We start from the raw sequence: 26,393 nt of genomic DNA on the forward strand, positions 1-26,393 counted from the left end.
TGTATTAGTCCAGAAGAAGGCCAGACATTGTTAATATAATGGGAACAGTTTGCATGACAACAGTATAACCTGGCAGTCAAGGAGAATGGACAGGAATGCACATTCATGAACAATAAAGGCTTCACTGTGCTACTCAGTGGGGGTGGTAGACACAATTGAGTGAACATATGTACTTTGTGGCCATTGCATTAAAAATGACAGTAGAGCAGTGAATTTGCATCAAATTTTGCATTAAGCTTGAACATTCCTCTGTGGAAACTATTGAGATGACTCAGAAGGCTACAGCTATGGGCTTCTGGTATTTGGCAGCTTCATCAGGACAATGCACCTGCTCATTCAGAGTTTTTTTGGCAGAACATCATATCACCCAGGTCACTCAGCCCCTCTGTAACCTGGATTTGACACCCTGTGACTTCTGGCTTTTCCCAAAACAAATCACTTTTGAAAGGGAAGAGATTTCAGACTGTCAGTGAGATTCAGGAAAATATGATGGGGTAGCTGATGGTGATTAGAAGAACTGTATAAGGTTCCAGGGGGATAAGGGGACTGAGGTGTCATTGTCCTGTGTACAGTGTTTCTCGTACCTTGTATCTTCTTCAATAAATGCCTCCGTTTTTTGTATTACATGGCTGGATACTTTCTGTACAGACCTTACGTGTGTGTGTGTGTGTGTGTGTGTGTGTGTGTGTGTGTGTATTGGAATATTATTCAGCTTTGAAAAGAAAGGCATCCTATCATTTGTGATAGTGTGGATGGCCCTGAGGACATTATGCTATGTGAAATAAGTCAGAGAAAGACAAATACTGTATAATAGCACTCTTAAGTATAATCTAAAAAACCAAACTCAGAAACAGACTAGAAAAGGTGGTTTCAGGGGCTGGAGGGCCTGGAGGGCAGAGAGAAAAGGGAGATAATGGTTAGAGGGTACAAACTTCCAGTTAGAAGATGAGTAAGTTTGGGGAATCTAATACACAGTATGGTGATCATAGTTGTTAATACTGTATTATATACCTGAAATTTGTGAAGTTGTAGCTCTTAAATGTCCTTACCACAAAACAGTGGTAATTATATGACGTGCTACAGGTTTTTCCTAAGTATGACGGTAATCATATTGCAATAAATAAATGTATCAAATCAACATGTACACCTTAAATTTCCACAAGGATATATGTCAGTTATATCTCAATAAAGCTGGGGGGGGATCTCATTTCTAATATACTGTATTGGCTTCTATTCTGAATTATTGCTGGTTTCTTATTTATTTTTAAGGATTTTTAAGTTGTTTTCGGTGAGTTGTTAGATGCCAAATATGCAAAAAAAAAAATTTCTTTTGCCGACAACTTTACAAGGTGCTATGAATAATAAGTACAATCATAAATCATAATCCTTGTTGAAGTAGGGACTTACTGTTGGATTATAGAAATCACATTTGTGAAAAGACTAAAGAACATACTTCAGAGTATTGCGAATAAATGCAAATCAATATGATTTAAATTGACGATAGTGGAGAAGATGCTGAGTACCTGAAGAGATAGTAGGGTCAGTAATGGGATACTTTGCAGGGGGAAGAGTTATCTTGAAGGTGTTTAAAATTTTAAAGAAATTTGAAGTAGTAACATCAAGTAGAAGAGCTGGTGATGAAAAGCAATCGTCTCATGCTTTTCCTTTACCATTTTAGCTCCTCATTCTAGTAGTATTCTCTTTATCATTATTTAGGTGCGATAATAACTTCCAGAGTGTGTGTGTGTGATATTTAATATGTACATATATACAAGGAGTATGTATGCCATATATACATTATATATAGTGTGTGTGTGTGTATGCACACACACAATTAAGTAATTACCTAAATATAATTATACTTCCAGCTCTGGATTTATTGATTTTGAGCAATAGCTGTTGATTCCTAGATAAAAAGAAAGATTTCACTCACTTATCATGCTGGTTTTCCTTCCAACATGCATGGAGCTAAGGACAAAGAATTTTTTTTTCTTTGCTCATGGTTTTATGTATGTTTTTAAAATCTGTACATATTCCAATTTAATTATTTTAAATATATTTTTTATTTATTTTTAGAGAGAGGGGAAGGGAAGGAGAAAGAGTGGGAGAGAAACATCAATGTGTAGTTTCCTCTCATGTGTCCCCTACTGGGGACCTGGCCTGCAACCCAGGCATGTGCCCTGACTGAGAATGGAACCAGCGACCCTTTGCTTCACAGGCCCCTGCTCAATCCACTGAGCTACACCAGCCAGGACTCCAATTTAATTTCTGATCTCATTTGCATTGGACTGTATCTTAAATAAGTAAATTTGAATCGCTTTAGGTTCACAGCCATTAGTGAGTGATTGTGTAGTTTAATTTAAGTTAGTCCCTTTGGAACAAGTCGGAATTTCATGCTGACTTACAGGTGATGTATCAGTGCTCAGTGTACTTTTTAAGGATTTTGAGGAAGGAAAAGGAAATCTAGAAGCACTTTACAGGTAGCGTGGGAAGAGAGAGAGGATGGGGAGCATGATTACAGTGCAAGTTTAGCTTTTGGGGGGGCCTTCCATTCCAAAGTTAGGAAGAGGAGATAAAGAGGTCCTGAAAAGTAGGAATAATGATCTTACTCTTGAAATGAGGGAAGAAAGAGTAGCTCTTCTCTCCTTTCATTTATATGGTCTTCTGTTTGGGGACATTGGGTCCTTTTCTGTCCCTCGATTCTGTGTTTCTGCATTATATTCATTAGCACCTGGGGTGAGACTGACACTGACCACTGTGGCACATTTGTGCTCCATTCGGCACAGATAATCCCTCACTTGTTCAGTCCTCTGTAAATCGTTGACAAATGCATTGCACTGATAAATTCCTTTTTTTTTTCCTTTTTAAGCATTAGATTTAAATGTGCATTCATAATCTAGAAACTGGTTGTTGTAATGAGATATTTCTGAAGTGCTTCGTACTTTTTAAATGTAAGGTTTTCATACAGCACTTTCAGAAGGGTGTTTGAGTGTTTTAATCCTTCCTTGGTTCTCTCTCTACACTTCTGCCAGCTTCTGGATTTAGATTGTATCTTCCAAGTAACTCAGAGGCTTTTCAAATATTTCTTCTCAGTTTTCTTTCAAAGTAGGTCAGTTTAGATTTTATATCTAACTTGCAGATGGAAAATCTGAAGCCCAGGAAAGTTAGGTAATTTACCAAAATTTTAATAATTAGTGGCAGAAGTTAAGTAAAAACCAAGGTCTTCTGAAGTTTCGTCATTTCTCTATCAGATGAATAAAAGCTAATGGAGGTCTATTAGGTACTTTCCAGTTGGCTGTATTCTTTTAAACATGTAATCAGGTCATTTAATATAAAGGCTGTAATTATGATCTAGTGATTGAAATGACTTATTCAAAGTTAAAAAAAGATTCAGTACAAACCCAGGAACTTACAAAATTCTCCAAACTAGTTTCTCTTATAAAGTGCTTGGCAGTGTTGTATCCTACAATGTAGGATGTTGGAATTGGTCCATAACAGGAATGACATTACCTCTTGCTGTGTTCTTTTTATTTAAATGCCAAATTGGTTTTGGTTGTAAAGATATTTCGTTCCTCTCCGGGTATCTGAGTATTGGTCTCAGTTTCTTGTAGAACTGTCTTAGCGCTCCTTTCAGTCTCCTCAGCCAGTCTTCAGTTCCCTTCATTTGGGAGTGAATGATATTCTCTGTTGCCTTTTTGAAAATAGTGATGCTCCAGGCACTATGTACTGTGTGGTTTGGGTTGGAGAGGACTTAAACTGTCCCATAGCAGGTGTGTGCAGGGCTGTAATTGAACATCCTCAAGTCATAGTTCCCTTTTAATTGAACATACTGCTCCCCACTAAACCTGAACTGGTCAGATCACTCTCTTAGTTAAATTCCCTAATAGGGCTTACGTAAGAAGAAGAGATGAGGGTTGATGATGTGTCTTTAAAGTGCAGAGTAGAATCTGTTCTTCCATTTCATGTAAACTGACAAAGTAATCTCTCAATAATATGTTTTTTGTCTGGTAGCATGCATTGCAATGAGAATGTACTTGGGAAATTATTGAGATAATTCTTTTAATTCTCAGATTTCTGCACTGAGTGGCCTGCTGCCCTAGACAGTGATGAAAAGTGTGAGAAGCATTTTCCCGTGGAAATTGACACAGCTGATTATGTTTCGTCAGGACCATCCGTTCGGAACCCCAGAGCGCGAGCAGTGACCCTGAGGGTGAGAGACAGTTAAGAAATATTACAGTACGTTACTTTAAAGTAGCATTTTGTGGATTTTATTATAAAACTGATACATATTTATTATAGAAAATTTGGACAGTGTAAGTCTTTCTCAGAGTATAAAATAAAATGACCTATAATTCTGCTACTCATAAATAACCACTGTTGACTTACGAGCTCTTTAGTACATGAGCAATCAGCTTGTTGTATGTTAATGGGATGATGCGCTGCTTGATTAGTTACCTGCTATTTTTCATTTAGAAATATGAATTTAAAATTTCCCAAAGTTTTCCAACGTTCCTGAACATTGTATTTAGTAGCTGCACGAGGCAGCATGTGAACGAAGGTCTGCGTGTGCCGAGCAGGCCTGAGGCTGCGTGTGCAGTGGGATCCTCCGGACACGGCCCTACTTCTGAGACCCAAGTGGGAGATACGAGCAAATAATTCCTCAGCATTGATCTTCCATACTTTGTTTAAATTATCCACATTGTGGTATCTTTAGGCTTTTTTTATTACTGATTTTGGGGAGAGAGAAGGAAACATCGATTTGTTGTTTCACTTATTTATGCATTCATTAGTTACTTCTTATAGCTAATGTGTCCTGCCTCAGTAGGAATCAAACCCACAGTCTTGATGTATTGGGATGATGTTCTAACCAACAGAGTGACCCACCCCAGGTGACCTTCAGGCTTTCTGTTTTTTGGTAAATGGATTGTAAAAGTTTCTTTGATTGTGTATTATGAATTCCTGCAGGAAATGTAACAAGTGCAATGCCAGCAGGGTGTGAGAAAGCCTGTTTCTTCGTACCCTCACCAACCTGCATGGTACTATGACCCATCAATTTTATCGGTACAAAATACGTCTTACGTATATTAACATTTGTCTTTCAATTCTAATGAGGGTGAGAAATTATTTTTTTGTGAAACACTTTTTTTTTGGTTATTTGCCCATTTTGCTGGTATATTGGTATCTTATACTCATTTTTCTATTTTTAATAATGGTTCTATTAAAATATAGTTCACATACTATGGAATTCACTCTTCTAAAGTGTTCAGTGGTTTTTAACACGTTCACAGGGTTGAGCAACCATCACCACTGCCTAAGTCCAGAAATTTTCATCCCCATAAAAGAAACCCGATATCCCTTAGCACTCACTCCCCATTGCCCTCCCTCCCCCACTCCAAACCCTGTCAATCACAAATCTGCTGTGTCTCTTTCCATTGCCTGTTCCTGCCATTTCTTCTGAGTCATGCGATGTGAATACTCTTGCCAGTAAAATGCTGTCAGTGTCTCATCTGTTGTAGCATGTGTCAGTTCTTTGTTCTTTCTTTCTAGCAGAATAATATTCCATTTTACAAACACACTAGATTTTTATTTATAGATATATGGGTTGTTTCCACTTTTTTGACTATTATGAATAATGCTGCTGTGAACACTCACGTACCTGTTTGTATGGATAATATGTTTTCAGTTCTGTGGGTGGTATAACCCAGTTCTGTTGCTGGGTTGTATGGGGACTCCATGTTTAACTTTCTGAGGAACTGCCAAACTGTTTTGACGAAGTGGCTGCACTGTTTTGAAGTCTCACCAAAAAATGTCTGCAGGCTCCAGTTTCCCCACATCCTCACCCGTGATTGTCATTGTCAGACATTTTCATTTTCTCCCTTCCGGTGGGTGTGAAGGAGTCCTTCATTGTGATTGTGGATTACATTTCCCTAGTAACTCACGCTGTTGAGACTTTTTCACGTGCTTAACTAATTGTTTGAATGTCTTCTTGGAGAAATGTCTGTTTAAATCCTTGGCTCATTTTTTGATTGAGTAATTTATGTATTTGCTGTTCACTTGTGTTTTTTATATATTCTGGATACCAGTTTCTTAACAGATACGTGTCTTGCAGATATTTTCTCCCATTCCATTCATTGTCATCTCACATTCTTGGTGGTGTCCTTTTTTATTTTTATTTTAATTGTTCAAGTACAGTTTTCTGCCTTTTACCCCCATCACAGTCCACCCCCGACAGCCCTCCCCACCTCCCTCCCATTTCCACCCCCCATTGTTTTTGTCCATGTGTCCTTTATACTTGTTTCTGCAAACGCTTCTCCTTTTCCCCTGAAATTCCTTCCCCTCTCCCCTGTGGTCACTATCAGCCCATTCTCTATTTCAGTGTCTTTGGTTATATTTTGCTTGTTTGTTTGTTTTCTTGATTAGGTTCCTGTTAAAGGTGAGATCATATGGTATTTGTCTTTCACCACCTGGCTTATTTCACTCAGCATAATGCTTTCCAGTTCCATCCATGCTGTTGCAAAGGGTAGGAGCTCCTTCTTCCTTCCTGCTGCATAGAATTCCATTGTGTAAATGTACCATAGTTGTTGGATCCATTCATTTACTGATGGGAACCGAGGTTGCTTCTAACACTTGGGTATTATAAATTGTGCTGCTATGAACATTGGGGGTGCATAGGTTCTTTTGGATTGGTGTTTCAGGGTTCTTAGGATATAATCCTAGCAGTGGAATTGCTGGGTCAAAAGGCAGATCCATTTTTAGTTTTCTGAGAAAATTGGTGGTGTCTTTTTAAACACAAAAGTTTTGATTTTGATGAAGTCTAGTATGTGTAGCTTTGTCTTTTTTTTTGTCTTGTTCTTTTGGTACAGTGTGCAAGAAACCACTATGTCATTCAAAGTGATGAAGATTTAGTCTGATGTTTTCTTGTAAGAGTTTTATAGTTTTGTCTGTTACATTTAGTTCTATGATTCACTTTCTGTTAATTTTTGTATATGGTGTAAGGTAGGGTTTCAGCTTCCTTCTTCTGCATGTGGGTGTTCATCTGTCTCAGTACTGTGTGTTGGAAAGACTGCTCCTTCCTCACTGAATTGTCTTGCCACCCTTGTCAAAAGTGGTATACTTATTTTTTTAACTTTTCACTTGGCTACTTTACCAAATTCTGTTTTTCAACCTTTTCTTATGAAAACTTTCAAATGTCTGGAGACATAGAAAGAGTAGTACAATAAACATACATGGCACCTTGACTTAGTAATTAGTATTTGACATTTAAAATATTGAGTACTTCATATGCTAATACACACATGTCCATACATATTTTAGTGGTTTCGGGTTAAGTGTGTAAAATTACTAATGTCTGACATTTTACAATTAGATCTCTATAAATTGAAAAGATTTTCTTACATAATTCCAGTGTAATTAATACAGCCTTTTAAAAGGAAAAAGTCTATTCAAAGGAAGAAGTTTGAATAATTCCCTGATTTCATCATTTAACATATCTATTCCATATTCTAATTTCCAAGGAAGCAGAAAGGAAGATCAAATGAGTTGTTTAAGATCAGTTAGGCAATAAATAGCAAATCTAGAAATCAAATCCAATTCTTAAACGTAAAACCAGAGTTCTTTAACTAATTGCACTATACTTGTAAATAGAGAAAATATTTCACACATTTAGACATTGTTCAATTTATGTAGCTCTTAAATATGGGCATTTGAAGGTACACACATATAATAACCACAACCTCCTATGATTTGAAATGTTAACATTGTTTTGAGGCCAGTGTTAATAATACCACATAGATTCTTTAAAATATAGCAACTTGACCAAAGAAAAGCCTAAGGATTCTTTTAACTTTTGGAACGAGAATGATGATGAATGCCATTCAGCTTCAGAATCCGATTGTGGCCCAGGTTAAAGACTGCAGTTCTGCAGGGCCTCTGAGTGCTAGCAGATGGCGTGAGTGCACCACACAGCTGCGTCTGAAGTATTTATGAGTTTCTGGCATAAACGCTATATAATTTTTGAACATTAAAATGTTAATGTGAGCATGAGTTTTAAAGCAGTTGTTACTATAATGATCAGTGTTACTGCCATTTTTTGGACTACTTCCCATACAGAAATCTAGAACACTTCAGTTTTTCAAATGGTAGATTTTAAAATTTATTGTTAAACATCGTGGTTTCATTGAAGGGAATTTTAAAAGGAAAAAAGTCTATATTTTCATTATCCTAAGGTACAAACTATTCACTTCTTTCTCTTGACTGTATATATGCATATATATTTTTTTCATAATTATGATCATAATGTAAGTCTACTTTAGGATTTTCTTATAAATAATGCTTTATATTGTTAATGATCAGAGTTATCATAAATTGCTTATTTTATCCATCAAGCTGATAACCTGGTTGTTAATACATTTTTTTCTGGGACTATGATAATTCAAATTGCCTTCAACATATAACCTTTCTATTGGATTGATATTTAATAGTTAATGTTCTTAGTACTTGTGGCTGCTAAGATTGTTTTTATATTTATTTGCTTTCTCTTTTCTCCAGTTCAAATAAAATTCATAATGCTTAAAAAACAGTATATTCTGTCTTGTTTTTACTTATGTATACATTCAGCAAATATGTGTTAAATGGTTTTTAAGTGCTAGTCCATTGCTTAGAACAAGACAGACATCTTTCTTACCCTCAAGTGTTTGCATTTGTGGGAAAATAGCAAGTTCTTTTGCTGTGATGTCTTCAGGGGAGCGCAGGGTTATTTATGGAAGCTAGAGGGAGGAAATGGGATTTCAAAATCTTAGCCTTTTTCTTCTTCAGACAGTTATGATTCTTTCTTATTCTTACAGTTCTCCATGGAAAAATCTGTGGTTTTACCTTACTTAACTATATTCTAGTGTCTAACTTACTTTCCTGTGTCAAGCCTATTCATCTCTAGATAATAGCTTCAGCCATGCCATAATTCTCTGCAAATTAACAAGTGTGTTTATTTAGTCTATCATTTCCCAAAATATGTTTTATAGAAGAGTAATTTCATGAATTGTCCCTTGAAAAGTGGAATCTGAGGTCAAATAAATTTGGAAATCATTATATAACAACTCTGAATCTTGACATTTCACAATGTTTATTAGCATATTACCTCCTCTAAGAAATCCTGCTGTAAAGAACCTAATTTAACTTAGCGTTTCCTGAATGTATTCAGCACACATAGCCCTTTTAAAGAAATGATTCTTCTTGGCAGCCTGTGGGACTAGTATTGTCATTTTGAGTAATATTGGGCTATATTATTTCAAATGTTTTGATCTTTTGATGCTATATTCCAACTTCTGTGAGAGAATTGTAGCTTTTAAAGTAAATGCCCCTAAACTAGTTGGCATGGTATGGGCCTCATAATTGCATGGTAGAAATTTCTTAAAGTCCTTATGTTTTACAATTACTGTATTCCTATATTCCAGCTTTGCTAATACTAATTGAGTTTAATTCTATTAGGTAATGCTACTCATGAGCACCCTAATTTCATTTATTTAAGAGACATGCCATTGATTCTTTCAGGAAGGGTACCAATGCCCAGAACTTTCAAAGAGCACAAAACAGTTTGCTCCCCCCTTTTTTTCCATGAGTAAGATCTTAATGCAGGCCAGATGCTAACACGGTATAGAAAGGAGTTTGAAAAGGTTTCCTTTTGCTTATTTTAATGCTAATTTAAATAATATTACTGTTGTTTTTGTATTAAATGAAGTATATGAAATAATCTTTTTCAAATAATTTTTTTTTGTAATTTCAAGGTTAAACTTTCCAGTTTGAATTTAGATGATCATGCAAAGAAGAAACTTATTAAACTTGTAGGAGAGCGGTACTGCAAGACCACAGATGTGCTTACCATCAAAACAGATAGGTAAAGGAAGGAAAGTTGAGCCTATCTGCCATGTGTGTTTTATTGTCCTCCCATCCCCTGCACTCCTTTTTAAACAAATGACATTGAAAATAAGGGTAGCCTTCTATGTCAACTTGTGTTAGCATTATTAGGTCAAGAGAAGTTGTCTAATTTATAGTTCTGGTGTCCTCACACTAGTCTACTGTTGTCGAGATCTCTGTATACATAGAGGAACTTGCCTTGATGAGTTAAATTGCTGTCGCTTTTTTTCACCTTGTTTTTAATGTATCTATGTATTAAAATTTACTGAAGGTGTTAGAAGAAAACAGTATGATTTGCTAGTGATTAATGCTTAAACAAGCTTTACAAAGTCAAAGTGTATAAAAATCTTATAGTTCACAATTAACTGGAAATTTTATCTACCAAGGTACTTGTGTAAATAAGCAGAATTTCAGTGCTAGCATAGAAGTTCATAAAAACAGTATTAAATTTACCTTCTATGAATTTATAAATTAGGTCATTTGAGGTAAAGAAAGATTATGGGCATGTTTTTACTATATGGTTATTTTATTTCTAGAATTATACTTTGGTTGTTTCCAAATTATGTCAAAATATAAAAGACTCGCCTTAAGAGAAAAGCACAAGGATGGGTACATGCTGTCGCCTTCCCTGTCCGTTTCAGAGCATTTGGAGGTGTTGTCATCGCTGGGCTCACGTCCTATGCAGTGGTTGGAAGGAGTAGCATTCTAAAAATTAAACATGCCATCTCATATTGATGTACAAGTTTTACCTAATGTTAGGTCATTAGTTCTATTTTAAATACAACAGAAGTAATATATCATTGCATAGTGTAGTTCATTTTTAAAAGAACTGGCTTTGGGAAAATCAAGATGAATGTTTAGATTAGCACTTATCATTGGTCTGTCTCTATTTTTTAAATGAATTAAGTGTATATGCTTACGCTGTCCAGCAGATTCTTAGCTCTGAAGTGATGGACACTTGGACACATCATATTAAAATATCATAAAGTTGTCATCAGGTGAAATAACTTCATTAGTTATGAAAGCAAAGAGATACCCTAAATACAATTTTTTTTAAGTTTTCTGTATCTTCAAACAGTGAATTACATAGACTAATATTATTCTAAGAACTGAGTTTTCCCAGAACAGATACAGAATACCCAGATATAAGTTATCCTTTGTATTAAGTATTTATATACTTGGCATATAATTCTGTATACCGGATTTTTGGAATTTTGACTTCCTCCCTCTCTCTGTTTTGAAGGTGCCCTTTAAAGAGACAGAATTATGATTATGCAATGTATCTGCTAACAGTTTTATACCACGAGTCTTGGGTAAGTGATTGTGAATGTTTAATTGTTTTGTCAGTGTAAATTTAGATGATGTCTTAAACTTTCAAAAACAGGGGTGGCAAGTAGTTTACTGAACCACTGGATACATGAAGGATGTGTGAAATATTGTAGATAGCTTCTACTGACATTCAAAGTGAGCATCTTGAAATAAATTATGCAGTTTATCTCAGGACCTTACAGCAATCAGATGGCTAAAATGCCCTTAAAATTCTAGGTTTCTGACTTCTGTTTGAAGATTTAGAATATTTAACTTTTTTTGTTTGTCTGACATTGGCTGAAAGTTGTCAGAGTTATGGAAGGATAATCATCATCTGTATAACTTAGGAATTTATAATTCATAGTTATTCAAAAACACTGCAGAACAAAGCTCTAGAACTTTATAAAAAAAAAGGTATTTTAAATTTTTACTAAAATTTTTAGTTAACACATAGCCATGTAGACATTTCACTGGGATACATTAGAGACACTTAAAGGGAATCAGTTATTTAAATAGTATTAAAAGTAGTCTTTTGCCCTGGCTGGCATGGCTCAGTGGATTGAGTGCGGGCCTGCATACCAAAGCGTGGATGATTCGATTCCCAGTCAGGGCACATGCCTGGGTTGCGGGCCAGGTCCCCAGTAGGGGGTGTACTAGAGACAACCACACATTGATGTTCACTACCCCTTTTTCTCCCTTCTTTCTCCTCTTTTTAAAAATAAATAAATCTTTAAAAAATAGTCTTTTGTCTGACAGAGTGTAACTCAGAGTTTAAAATTTTATTTTTAAAAATGAAGATAACTTTAGATATGCATACAAATTAATTTTTTGTAGCTTGCCCAAGATAGACTTGAGACTCAATAGCATTTTACATCAGGAGCATATGAAGAAGTGGAGGCAGTTGGAGAAAGAGTCACTCTCTTTAGACATTCAAAGGATTTCTTGTAAAAGGTGAGATTTGCTTTTCATGACTTTAAGCTTTAAAGTAAGTGATATAGCAAGCAATAGCGATGCAGGCTTCAGTTCTCTGGGTGAAAACTTTGAGTCATCTAAAGATGGAGTGGCTTACTTTAATAGGTAGGAAATGTTCCTACGCGGTTGGGGACATGGATAAAGAGTTACATTAAATGGCTTTTGGAACTCCTTCTATCCATGACATGCTGTAACTCTGTGGACACATGCCACTGTTCTCTGATCTGCTCATTTCATTGATGTTAATAAAACAGTGGTAGCATAAAAGGATGAGTGGGAATAAGAGAAAATAAAACGTCATCACAAGCTTAGTAAAAAACAAAAAACAGCTAGTAGCTGTTCTTTTCTTTTAAATTCTTTTGATTATCATAATTCAGCTGGATTTTCTTCTAATTCCTGGCTTTGGGAGCAGCATGATTACAGCAGTTAATCCCTCCCGTCAGTTGATTTTATAAATGCCTTTGGTGTAAGGTGATAAAGTTCCCTTTTGAACCAGCAACGTGGTTGCATCAGGTATAGTCCTATGACTGACACTTCAAGAATTAACATCAAACGATAAAAGGCAATCAATTTTGAGTCTCCTATTTTGCCAGCAAACTATAAAATGAATTTTTCCTAAAGGAAATGATAAGCACAAATCAATTCAGTGAAAGTTGCCTTTGATTTTTAATCTAATAAGTGACCACATACAACTATTCTAAACAGATATTATTTAAAAATTCCTAAAGTTAGCACCTGATCCTTTTTGAACAAGGACCATTGGTGAAGACGCTTTAGAGGCAGATGAGCTGTGAAATTAGCAGAGCTGGTGGAGCAGAATTTTTATTGAAATGATATTTTTTCTTCACCGGCATGAAATTCATACTTGAAATAAATGCTACCACCTAGTATTTAATGAGATACTTAGAGAGCCCCCTTTTAAATCATTCCTTTCTTTAAAACATTTTTTTTTTACTTACTGATTTGAGAGAGAGAGAAACATAGGTTGGTTGCCTCCTGTACATGCCTCAGCCAGGGATTGAACCTGCAACCGAGGTATGTGCCCTGGCCAAGAATCAGACCTGCAGTCTTGGTGTATGGGACGATGTTGCAACCAACTGAGCCATCTGGACAGGGCCATTTCTGTATTCCTTTATTGTTTAGGTTAGTTTCAGAGCATTTAATACAAAAAGCTAAGCTTGCCTTGTTTTTTTAGCTTTTGAAACTTTCTGTGGAGGTTACCTCTGAGAGGTATTGAGAGGAAAGCAGTAGTTTTCTGTATCACAGTTACTGAAACGTCCCTGAAAAGGTATTCTGTGTAAGGAAGGTACTGTTGTGTGTTCTTCAAAACAATTTAACTGTAGAAGCATCAAAGTAGCCTTCAAAAAACAGACTTCACAAAGCATAGACTTCAGGCATGGGGCTTGCTTTGTCCTATTTCAGAGAATGATTTGTGTAGCGCTAGCAAGGTGGGAAGAGACAGACAGACATCAGACATTGGTGCTTTAGCAGCTCTAAGAAGCAGAGACTTACCGAAACTTGTGTCAGTGTTCCACTGTTACACACTGTGAGCATTGGGTGAGCCAAGCTTTAACCTTGGGAACCACGTGGACCTAGATCGGAATCCCAACACTTGTTACCTCTGCAGCTGTGGTCAGCCATTTCACCTCTGAGGTGATTCATCCGTTTTCAGGTGAATCAGGGAGAATGTACGTGAAACGCCTGGCAAGTGGTGGGCTCTCGATAAATGGTGGCCTATTAATATTGTTGCTGATACTCAAATGAAGAGGTCTGAGAATTGTAAATGCATGTGTTTGCAATTTCTGTGGACAGCTTAGGATTAATTTGACAGAGATTTTATACCGGGAGTGAGATCTGTGCCTTGTTGCATTTGAAGTCTTAGAACATGGATTCTACTCACATTCTGACGTAACTGATAACGACAGACTCCCTAAATTTTAATTTTGCTCTATGATATTGTTTAAACCTTCTACAGGTGGTCTGGTTAAGAAATGATTGGATGAAATATTTTACAAAGTGACTTGTGCAAAATACAGACTAAAACATGGGCACGGGGGTGGGGAGAAAAAAAGCACTTGCTTTAGAAAATAGAGATCTAAAAATCCTAAGTCCTAGGGTCCTTGGATGGTTTTAATATTTAATTACTAGTGGTTGCTTTTTGAATTTGAAACTTTTGGCTGTGTTATTTGTATTTCATGGTAGCTATTGTTAGTCAAAATATATTCTTACTCATTCACTCATTGAAGCACACTTAGGTTGTTTCCATATATTGGTTATCATAAGTAATGCTGAGTGAACATGGGGTGCTGGTATCTTAGTGTTTTTATTTCCTTTGGGTAAATACCCAGAAGTGGCACTGCTGGGTCATAGTAGTTCCATTCTTAATTTTTGGAGGGGACTTCACACTGTTTGCATAGTGGCTGTGCCAGTTTGCACTCCCACTGAGTGTACAAGAGTTCTCTTCTCCCCACATCCTTGCTGACACTTGTTATTTCTCGTCTTTTTGACAGTAGTCATTCTGACTGGAATGAGGTGGTATGTCACTGTGGTTTGGGTTTGCCCTTCTCTGATTAGTGATGTCCAGCACCTTCTCATGTACCAGTTGGCCCTCTGTGCGTCTTCCTTGGAAAAATGTTTGACCAGGTCTTCTGCCTATTCTCGTAGCCGGATTGTTTGGGGGTTTTGCCATTGACTTGTGAGTTCTTTATATATTTTGGATACCAACTCCTTAGACATACTGAGCCTCTTTGTGTAACTGCTTCTTTGCATAAATAGCAAGTTACACTATTTTGTTTTCTGTATTGATCATAAGGGTGCTTGGCTTCAGAGTTTGTCTTAGTGGATGTTCCATGAAATGTTTTTGTCCCATGTATATTTTGTCTTTCTAACTAATCAAAGAGCCTTCATTAGTGTGCATCTGACATCGTATTTTGTTCTTCAGAGTATCTAGCTCAGTGGTAGGTAAGAAAACTAGAAGTTTAATAAATTAAACTTTAGGCATTAAAACTTCTATTCTTCTGGATATCCATAAGTAGACTTTTGAAGTAGAAGTTTTTTTTCCACTTCATAAGTAAATTGACACAGTAACAAATAAACTCCCTTTTCAGTAATGTAAAATATAGCGTACTTGTTAGATGTTAGCAATAATTAGATTACTGGTATGTGTTATTAATGGTCTATTAATAAAATAATTAATAATTATGCCCAATTTTTTAGAAATACCTTTGCTAGTGTTCCTAACCAATGTCACCTCAATAAATTTAAGGAAAAAAAGAAAAGAAAAAGAAATACCTTTGTAACAATTTGAGCTATTTCATTTTCATGGTGTATGATTTCAGTTATGTGTAGATCAGGCTTGTTTTTCATTTGATTATATATCTTTTCAAATATTTAAGTGAAAAGTATTCAAATTTTATATTCTTCTGCAAGGTCTCCATAAATATTTACTTCTGTGAGTTTATTTCATGATGTTAATTTATTTTTGACAATGTTAATAGAATTTGCATCTAGAAAATACTGGCTACTGTTAGTAAAATCTCAGCATCTCCTCAATGTGAAATATTTTTATGCCTAAAATTGTTTATAAACTGATTATGCATATACTGATGTTACAGTGTTTATTAAAGAAAAACAGCTAGTTAAACACATTAATTGGCTCTCCTGATGAGTCGGGACATCAAGGAACATGAGTAACAGTGAAGAGTGTTTTCATGCTACCTTTCACAGGATTCCAGACAAGTGGCACATTTGGCCGTTGTTTTTAAGGTAGATGTGTTGCTCTGAGAATCCGTTGTGTCACTGCCTTTGGCTGTTTTTACCTCTGTGCTGTTTCGAATAATCCCCTTGGATGAATACAAAAGGAAACCAAAATGGGGTGTGAGTGGGGGAGGAGTTGTTACATTTTTTAACAGTGCTTTAAAATGGTGTGTCTCTTTAAAAAAACAACAACTGTAAAAGCATTAGTGTTACAGAACAAGAAGTCCGAGGGAGGGGCAATACAATATTTGGCCCACCTAGGGATGCCAAAAACTGCTATACAACAGGGGCCCCTCCCAAGGACAAAATACTGCCAGAGATTTGTGAAAAGGAAACAAAATGTTTATTTAATGCTATTTAGGCTTAATGCCTCCACTAAAATATCAAAGTCCTTTAGGGTATACACCTACACCCACACAGCTCCCTTCTCCCACTGTCCCAATTCCGGGTACCGTAAATCAGGAAAAGAGCACACGTCTGTGTTTCAGGCCGCTGGCACCGTCAGCTGTGTCACCATGTAGGCAGGATCTCTAGTTAATCCAAAGTACTGTGGTACCCTCTCATGGTCCACTGGCAAAGAGTTCTTTGTACCCAGTTCCAGTCAAAGTCTCTCTTGCTTTCCAGGCCACTCGGCCAAAGGGGGCACCCCAAAGCCGCGTGGGCCTCTTTTACCAAAGCTGCAGGAGTCCGCACTCCACCAAAAGCATGTGGCTTTCTTCTTCACCTGGCTGCAGGGATCTCCATTCTGGCAAAGCTGCGTGGTTTTTCCCTTTCACCTGGGAAAGAGGGGGTCCGCACCCTGCCAAAACCACGTGGCTCCCTCTTTCACCTCACCAAGAGGGGGTCCTCACTCTGCTGAAACCGCGTGGCTCTCCCTCAATGGCTGCTGTGTGTGACTTTTAAATCCTCGCACCCATCTTCCTCTGTACCCCTATTTCCGATTCCTCCCAAGATCAGTTACACCTGCCAGTATTTCTGTATTAATACAAGTTTACTGGGCTGCCATCGTTAGTCTGGGCAGTCATCATCCCATGTCCTCGAGCCAATCTTCTCCAAGCCCCCATGCAGGTGCTGTAACTTGGGGGGCCTGCCCCCAGTTACATTTTGGGGGAAGTGACTTCATCCCCCTAGCGCCAAGCCTGGCCACAGCCATTTAACACATCCGAGTGACCGCCAAAGGCTATAGATATGTTAAAAGACAATGCCATGGATTAGCTGCAAGGCTATGGCTGTACAAAACAGCCCTGGGTGTTCCTGCTTCATGTGTCCCTTCCCCCAACTCACACCTGTGGGGGGGGTGAAGGGGTGAGGACATCTTATATGTCTCTCCAATATTCTATACACTTTGAATTCTGGACACCATTCCAAATCTTTTTTTGGGGGGTCCCCCCCCCCCGGCTGCACCCTGTATCATTAGTGCAGCCACCCATTTTAAATGTGTGCTAACCTTGAAAATCAGGAGTCAAAAACTTTTTTATAATCTCTATTACATTGAGAAATTAAGAAATTATGGAGAGATTAAGTACTTTACCCAAGTTTGGAGTTTGTTAGCTGAAGACCTTGGGCCTGAACTGCAGCTTCAAAGTTTCATATTCTTTCCATGGTATCATATTATTTAGTTTTATTCAACTTTGCCTTCTATTGAAAAATATTGTGAAATAAAAGTTGAAATTAACCCTGAGTGTTAGCTGGTAGTTTGTTCTCTTTTCAGACTTCACAATTGACTAATTGAAAATTTCTTTTCTTTCCCTCCCTCCTTCCCTCCCTCCCTTCTTCCCTCCCTCCCTCCTTCCCTCCCTCCCTCCTTCCCTCCCTCCCTTCCCTTCCCTCCTCTCCCTCCCTTCCCTGTCAGTCTTGTTTTGGCTGAAATACTGAAGGCAGTAAAAGGGAGTGAATCTTACTGGGAGAAATTATGGGTAGGATGTGTAATAGCAAGTTCATTTTTCTCCAGCCTGATCTCCATAATCTGTTTTCTCTGGACTTGCATCAGATTCACCTGAAGCTTTTTAAGGCACTATAGAATCAAAATCTCCAGTGGTGAGACTCAGGCTTGTTTTGTTTTAAAGTCTTCATGGGTGATTCTGATGCTGAGCTCAGATCGAGAATAAGTTTTTGAGTATTGTATATCTCTTTTTATCAGTTGTAAACAAACTGATTAGAGATTGGCGTATCTCTTTAATACCTTTTTTTTTTTTTACGTGTATCTAGTATCAGAGCTGAGGGAGTGGGGTGGAAATCTGAGTGAGAGGTCAAGGAAATGGACGGGTTTGTCTGTCACGCACACATTGAGTTTCTTACCTCATGTGGCAGCGGTTCTGATTCCCAAGTGGGATGACAGTACAACACAGGTGACTCTCCTCAGGTTTCTTTGCCTTGGGGCAGGACTTCAGTTTACTTCTGCTGTTCTGGAGCCTACCACGTACTTAAAGACCTTTAGACAGTTTGCGTCTTTCCCACCCATGAACCTGAGCATTCCACGGTTTTCTCCCCTCACCCTCTCCACTGATATCTAATTAGTCACTAGGTCTTCTCAGGTTTAGCCTTTCAGTATCAGTTAAAACTGTGTTTTCCTCTGTATCCCTACTGCTACTACCCCAGTATGGGTCTTCTTCACCCTTTGCCTGAAAACTCTAATGGCATTTTTTTTAAAGATTTTATTTATTTTTAGAGAGAGGGAGAAAGAGAGGGAAAGAACCAGTGATGTGTGAGAGACCCACTGATTGGTCACCTCTCACAAGCCCCAATTGGGGACCTGGCCTGCAACCCAGGCATGTGCCCCAACTGGGAATTGAACTGATGACCTTTTGCTTTGCAAAATGACACCCAACCCACTGAGCCACACCAGTCAGAGCTGTAATATCTTTATTGATTTTCCCGTCTCATCCATCTTCTGTGTTGCTGTTAAAGTAGTTGTTTTAAAACACAAGTCTGTTGTGTCTTATTTTTTAATAAAGTCCTTTAGAGGTTTCCCCGTCACCAGCAATTAAATCTATAAACTCCTTGGCCTGTCTGTTCATAGTCATTTGCCACCTCATTGTCAGCTACTCAGGAAGTGTGGGTTCCATATCCTGTACGTCATCAGCCGTGATGAACACAACGTGTGCCTCCGTAACTGTGCACGTGCTGTTCTCTTTGCTTATTACTTTTTTGCAAAACACCAGCCTTGCACATCCACATGAATCCTTTAATACGCCTCAGGTGTTTCCTGTCTGTCTCTCCCCGCTCTTCGTCAGTTGTCATCCTTTCACTACTTTTACGGTAGTTGTCTGTACGCATGCCTGCCTAGCCCATTACACCGTCATCACTGAGGACAAGGACTGTACGTTTTATGTAGCCTTCTATTTCTATCATCTAGTATAATGCCTACCATATCAACAATCAGTAAATTTTTCAAAAAAATTGATGTCAATTGAATTGAATTCTTGACATTATAAAGTTAAAAATTTAGCTGTGGTAACTAAAAGAATTGGCAGTAACTTTTCGTTCGTTATGCATATTTACCTCTTTCTGTTTTTTCTGACTTTCAAATAACTCAGGTTTTTTTTTTTTAATGGTTAAACTGTTTTCCCCCGTATAGCACAATGCCTCGCTTGTAATCATGAGAAGTGGAATATTACTGTGACTCACGTCCTAGGCAGAGGGGGTTGTAAATAAGGTGGTAGCAGGTGACAAATGTGTGTTTCGTGGAAGATACTTCCTTGCCTTCTGTTATACCAACCATTGTATGGATTAGCTATTACTATGTTTTTCTTTGTTTTAAATTTAAGTTTGCAAGGGCAAGAAAGAAGAAAGATTCAAATTAAAGAATTGTTTTGTTCTTTTTATGTGTGTGTGTGTATTTTCTTACTACGTTTCTGTGCTTCTTGGGACATGTTCTGCCACTAACAAGCTGTAAGATTTGGGGCACATGTTTAGTTGTCCTGGGCTTCAGTCTCCTGGTCTGTAAACAGGTTGAATAACAGTCTTGCCTCACAGGCTTGCTTTGAAAGTTAAAAGAGTTAATATGTGTAAGGGGCTTAGAATAGTAAGTATTGTAATAGCTCTTCAGGCCCATCCCATGCCGCTTTCCTCATTCGGCCTTCATTCAGTTCCCTGGCCTTTCTGGGCTCTTTCCTTTACTGGGATCACAGTCCTCATCTGACTGGCGTCTACTGGACTCCAGGTCTCTTACTAGACTGGAGTCCAGGACAGCGCGGTGCCCGGCACGGGAGTTGTGCAGTCAGTATTTACTGAGTAAATAAGTGAATGAGTGAGCGAATCAAGCCAGCTGTGGAAAGGAGAAAGGGTGTGGAGTGCAAGGTTGCTTTCTCTTGGGTTGCTGTAGTCAGAGCAGGTTCTCTCATTGCAGTCAGGGAAGAAAAGAGAGACTATATAACTGTCTGTATATGTGTGATATTCACCTTTGTAAATTAAATGGGGAATTATAAATATTCAGGGGTTGAAGTGTTAAAAAAAAAAGGCATCAGATTCTTTGCCTGAATGATGATCAGTTTGAACTTAGTGATTTTTTTGCTCCCTAGTATTTGACCATGCTGGTGTTTACTCTTTAAAATTAATACGTTCTAACTACGCTTTGGGCTGTAAAGAAACTCTTAAACAATTGCCCACTTTCAATCCTGGGTGGTATTTTTGAAGCAAACATTTTGACTGTGAATTATAAGTTATAAATTGTAAGTAAAACTTAATCATGGCAATGTTTCAAAAATGGATTTAAAAGGACCAGCATGATGTGTCCCCAGCAGCGGTGGGTTGCCTTGGGGTGGTGGAATCGCAGACGGTTTTCTTTCCCTTTACTTTTCCCATCTTCTCTGTGGGAGGTGTGTATGGAACTGCAGCCGCTGATACTGTATCCGAATTCAGTTCTGGACAATGACCACTTCCGCACAATGACCACTTCCGCACAATGACCACTTCCGCTCCGACCCCTGTTTTCAGGGGCCCTTCATGAGCTTTTGCTTTTAAATACGTTAAAGTTAAAAAGTTAAAGTTGAAAAAAAAAGTTTGTTCATTTCTTAAAAAAGGAAACTTCCAAAAAGACCATTTAAAGTCATGTACATGTAAAAATCATATTTCAAAATTGTTATTTTTAAGTGTAACATTTTGGAGATACTGCTTATTTAAAAATAATACTGGTCCATTTTAACTCTAATATTTCTAACTGAAAATGCCATGTTTCGAGAAATCTGTGCTACATATTTTAGTCTAAATCAGTTATATTTAATTGTTTCCCAAGTTTTGTCCTTTCCCTCTTTTTTCTTCATTCTGTACCTTCTCCCAGATGATGTTAATTATCTTGCATTGGGTTGGCCAAAAAGTTTGTTTTTTTCCATATGGCTATAGCAGCACTTAGCTGTCTTTTGAAACAATTTTGTTAGATTATATCATGACAGCTGTCATATCAATGTACATTGTAAAAAAAACTTACTAAAATTGGTGAAATTTTTTGTAGCCATTTTAATATTGAAGATGGAAGAAAATACACAACAGTTTTTACCATGTTATACTTTATTATTTTAAGAAACATAAAAACACAACTGAAAAGATTTGCACAGTGTGTGGAGAAGGTGCTGTGATAGATTGAACATGTCAGAGTGGTTTGTAAAGTTTTGTGCTGGAGATTTCTTGCTGGGTGATGCTCCACAGTCAGTAGGTCAGGTAAAGTTGGTGGTGATCAAATTGAGACATTAATTGAGAACAATGAACGTTATTCCACTTGGAATATACCTCAGATTCTCAGAATATCCAAATTTATAAAAATTTTGGTGAGGATGAAAAATCTATCTTTTGTTTTATGGAAAAAAACAAATGGACTTTTTGGACAACTCAGTATATGCTGATGGACTCCAAACTCTGTCGTCAAGCCTCTCTCCTGGGCTCCGTGTGTTAGTCAAGACCCCCTTGCTGTGAGTCATAGAAACTCACTCAAGCAGCTTACGCTGAGAAGGTATGAGGGCAAGGATCCTAAAGATCTCAGGAATGGGCAGTTTTTATTCCCTGGGCCCTGTTACTCTGTAGGCAACTGCCTCATATTTTTTGTTTGAAACTGATTTTCTTTCCACCTCCAGTCTACATGTCAGAAAGCATGACCTTCACTATTTCAGGATTTAAAGGACCAGTCACCCCAGGGCGGGGGAAGGCAGAGGTGAGGTGAGGCGAGGAGGAACAAAGAAATGAAACTAAAAACTAAACTAAGCTAAATTTAATTCTCTCTTTGGATTCAAATGATGAGGGAGGGACTCTGCTTCAGCCAGGCATTGTCCAGTAACTGTGGCCAGAATTCTGGGCAAGAGGAGACCAGGGAAACAGCTGTTGGGCAGACCGTCAGCACACGGGAATTGCTGATTGATGGGATGAGTAAATGGAATGAATGAATAAATGGAATGAATGAACAGGCTGACCTAGGTTAGGCTCTTGTGAATCAAAGTGCCACAAACTACTGCAGTACTGTGGTCAGGATTTTAAAATCTTATTTTTTTAAGAAAAAAATTAATATGGATAAAATGACAAAGGTTGAGGTTTCCTTCAAAATAATTCCGTGAGAGCATGGTAAGGGAGCAGTGCTTTTGTACATAGAGCCACGTACGTGAAACAGGGTTGGCTGAGAGTCGAGTGTTGACACGAGATGGTGATGGATGAGAGTTCACAGTGTTGTCGTCTGACATGCACACAAAATGTATATTTGCACACATTTGAAGTACTTCTGTATATGTTCGATATTTCTGTGGTAGATTTTTTAATTGCAAAAATAAACTTGTGTTTAGTAGAGTTAATAGACTTATGTAAATGATTAGCGCTATCACATTTGAATAATGAGCTTTTTGTTTTAGCCAGCACTATTTTTTATTTCACCTGGAGGGGGATGTCAGCACGTATCTCATACGAACAAGCCAATGTACCTTCTGCCTAAAATATGGGAGGTGAAAACATTCGTTTTTAGCTGGGCGCATGGAGGCGGCCTGCCTCTCAGCACTGCCCAAGCAGGTAGTGGGCTCTCAGCAACTGTGTACGAAAGGGCGCCCCCTAGCAGTCACACACCAAGGGGAGCTCTGTCTGTTGAGCTGTTTTCTTGCAGTTTGTTGCTATAGGTTTCCCCATCATAGTATCAGTACAGTATAACTTTAAAATTGAGGTGAGTGGAGGAGGAGGGTACTCCTCATGGCTCCAGGCTCACCTGGGCTCCCGAGGCCTGAGGGAGTCGGTATCACAGCACACCTGCAGCACCCCTGGCACACGAGGGTAGAATTGTGTAACAGAATGTCAGGGGACTATAGTTGGCAGCGATTTGTGTATTTACTTTGGTTATGTCTCGTTTAAGCATCTGTTTCAAAGCAGTTAAGAAAATCTCGATAAATCTAGGTAAAGCCCCGGCCAGAGTAGCTCAGTTAGTTAGAGAGTTGTCCCGATATGCCAGGGTTAACGTCGATCCCTGGTCAGAGCGCGTGGAAGAACCAACCAGTGAGTGAATAAAGAAGTGGGATGACAAATCGATGTCTTTCTCTCTTTCTCCCCCACTTCTCTCCCTCCCTCTCTTCCTCTCTAAAATCAGTAAATAAAAAGTCATTTCAAAATCCAGGTGAAACATTTTTAAGCTGTTAAGTAGTCTTTATGAAGCATATTAATCTGTTAATACCAATTTACTATTGCATTAAAAATAACAATCTCTTAGTTGATTTCTAGCAGTCAAGAATGAGATGGATTGACTGTTATACGTAATGCTTTATAGAATGTATTTCTTGGCCTCTTAAATATCCTTCACTTGTAAATTAGAATTATGAAGAAACTACAACATTGACTTGAAACATTTAAAGCATTTCTAAGAGTAGATAGGACCATTTTACTCAGAGCATTTTTTAAGGGACTGGCATTTATTTTTTCCCCAAACATTACAGAAGGAATTAGATGGGGCAGGGTAATTTTGTCAGTAACTTTTTTAAATGTACAAGTTCAGAATTTGGCTGTTAGAAATCGTTTGCCACAGTGTGTACACGGGCAAGGCACCACAGGAGAAGTTTCACGGGATTTCTGTTACCCTCAGCCAAGCCTGAAGTCTCATGACCAGACAGAAAGGGGTCGTGGAGTTGATTCTCAACCACGTAAGATATGTCTAGAATAATAGTTCGGACATTGTCCTCAGCCATAAATTCAGCATAGGGAGATGGGCAGACAGTACAGGGAGCTGTGAGTATAGGTACCTGTATTGGCTAAGGGACTTGGGGCTGGGGAACCTTCCCATCCTACTGGTGTCTCTGGAAGCAGAGAGAGATGCAAGGAGGGCTCCGTCCTGGTGTGGGTTTCCGTGGTAGGCGAACCTCTCTCCTAGGCTTCCTCCACCTGACTGGCATCTGCCGAGTTGGTGGCAGCCCCCATGGCCTGTTTGTGCTCGGTGGGGCTGCTCTTCCACCCCTTGAGGGGCAGAGCTCCAGTGCGCGCCCTCTTTTCCTTGGGGTGAGGACGGCGGGGAACCTGGGTGAAAACCCTTACTGCATTCTCGGTGCTCACCAGTGCCCAGGCTGCGGGCTCCATCAGGACTTTGCAGAAATAATTTCTGACAGCCCTCAAATCCACCTCTCTTTTAATGCTTTAGAAGTTATAACTTTGGAAGTTAACACCTTAAAGTTGTAGGAATAGTAGATGGTTCTGTGATAGCCTGTAGCTCGGAATCTGGTCGTGTGTTAATTTGGAAAGAATGTAGCTGGTATTCAGCACTTCTCTGAACCAGAGCAGCTTGCTTACCTACTGCATGGCTTGGTTCTTCACAAAATGTTCCATCTGCATTTAAATCATAAGGCTGATTATATTACTGTGAAACCTACCACTGCTCCCTAGAATAGCTTGGTAATAATTTTTGTAAGAAGAAAAAGTGGTAACAAGAATTATTTCCTTTATAGGAACAGAAAAGATAATACCAAAGCAAAATTCCAGAATATATGAAGTCATTATGACTGAAAATCATGTATTACACACATACTTCATATTTTTAATTTCATTATAATAATTGGTCTTTCCTGTTACGCCAACGGCATGTTACAAAGATAAATACAGTCTCCACTCTCATTATTTTTAACCACAGAAATGTAGCCTGTTGATGCGTTAGAGTTTAGGGACTAGAAAGCTGCAAAAATGGAGTTTTATATGTCTTCTGGAAGACAGTATTGCTGTGTGCGCTCGGAGTCCATGGGTGGGAACAGTGTCCATGGCAAAGAGCTCACGTGCGCAGGGCTGGCCGCCTTCCCCAGACGACTCTTCCCCTCGCAACGCCAACGGTGTCTTTGGGTGATGTTTCCCAGAATTCAGAACTCGTTTTTTCCTTTCAGAAAACTGAGGAATGGGAGAAACATAAGACGGAAGCAGACATGGAAGAGTATGTATGGACAAACAGCTCATCAGAAAAAAACATCCTGGAAACACTTCTCCAAATTAAGGCCGCAGAGAAAAAGCTGGAAGTAAATAAAGAAGAGCTTCTTGGTACTAAAGAGGTTGAAGATTATAAAAAGTCTGTTGTTAGTCTTAAGAACGAGGGGGACAATGAAAATACCCTTGCTCAGTACAAGGAATCAGTGAAGAGACTATTAAATCTGACGTGAATTGTGTACAAAAATATGCTTGATTTATTAATTTTTTCATCTATATGTAATTGTTATCTAGTGTGATAAAAAATTAAAAATGTTTATAGAATGTTTAGTTTTATTTCAGAGTCAAAATTTTTCCTTTTATACTAATACACAATGGTGATGATTATTCACAAATTTTCTTTAGATTCCGGGGCAGTTAGACTAATTAGATCTCCGTGATTGCTTCTGGTTTTAAAGGGTTTGATTTTATTTCTACCAGAACAACTTCAGAACTTATATATGTACATAGTTACACACATATATAACTATATAAGATAGTTATTTCGTTTCCCTGCACATGAGCACTGACTGGATGCTTCTGGGTTGTGGTTTGGTGGTTTGGGGAGGCAGGCCCAGAACTCAGTTCCCCACTGCAGTGTGGTGCTTTGTTTACCGAGGTGCCAGCTTCTCCATGCATTTTGCAGATGCGAATTCTGATTGGAAACAGGTCATTGGAAGTAGAAAGTTGGTTCCACTCCTCTATTTTGGGGTCACTTTATGTTGATTCCATTCTGTTTTGCACCTTACTTTCTCTATTTTCTTGGGCTTGTTTTCCCAAGCCCAAGTTTGCAGAACGTGGAAATGGAGATCAACCGGTATTTATCTCTTGAATCCCCCATTAGAGCTTCCGCAACTGAAGAAAGAGATGAGGTGTAAATATAGACCTTGAGTTTTAATACAGTAAATGACAAAATGAGAACTGCCCTAAGAAATGTCCCCTTCCATTTAGCTGTCAATGCAGTATATTTAAGTATATCTGTAAGTCATTTCTTACTACTTCCAAAGTTGTCCACACGTGATTAATTTAAAAACAAAATAAAGGAATTATTGAGTTTA

The 26,393-nt window shown here is 38.2% G+C and overlaps 1 protein-coding gene across 3 annotated transcripts in view; it reads left to right on the top strand.

Annotated features, from left to right (window-relative positions):
* The window catches only part of MRPS35 (mitochondrial ribosomal protein S35), a 37,411-nt gene extending 11,018 nt beyond the window's left edge, over positions 1-26,393 (top strand). The window contains exons 5-8 of one of the 3 annotated variants that reach the window (XM_053661626.1): positions 4,071-4,210; positions 9,780-9,889; positions 11,153-11,222; positions 16,570-17,645. In XM_053661626.1, coding sequence (XP_053517601.1) covers positions 4,071-4,210; positions 9,780-9,889; positions 11,153-11,222; positions 16,570-16,848 — 599 coding nt within the window. In that variant the 3' untranslated portion in view covers positions 16,849-17,645. Of the gene's footprint in view, positions 1-4,070; positions 4,211-9,779; positions 9,890-11,152; positions 11,223-16,569; positions 17,646-25,259 lie in introns of those variants that run through there. The other 2 variants (XM_037144858.2, XM_053661627.1) reach the window with 2 other exon arrangements.

This window comes from Artibeus jamaicensis, unplaced genomic scaffold (genome assembly GCF_021234435.1).
Source record: "Artibeus jamaicensis isolate MK-2021 breed Jamaican fruit bat unplaced genomic scaffold, CSHL_Jam_final contig_233, whole genome shotgun sequence".
NCBI lineage: Eukaryota > Metazoa > Chordata > Mammalia > Chiroptera > Phyllostomidae > Artibeus > Artibeus jamaicensis.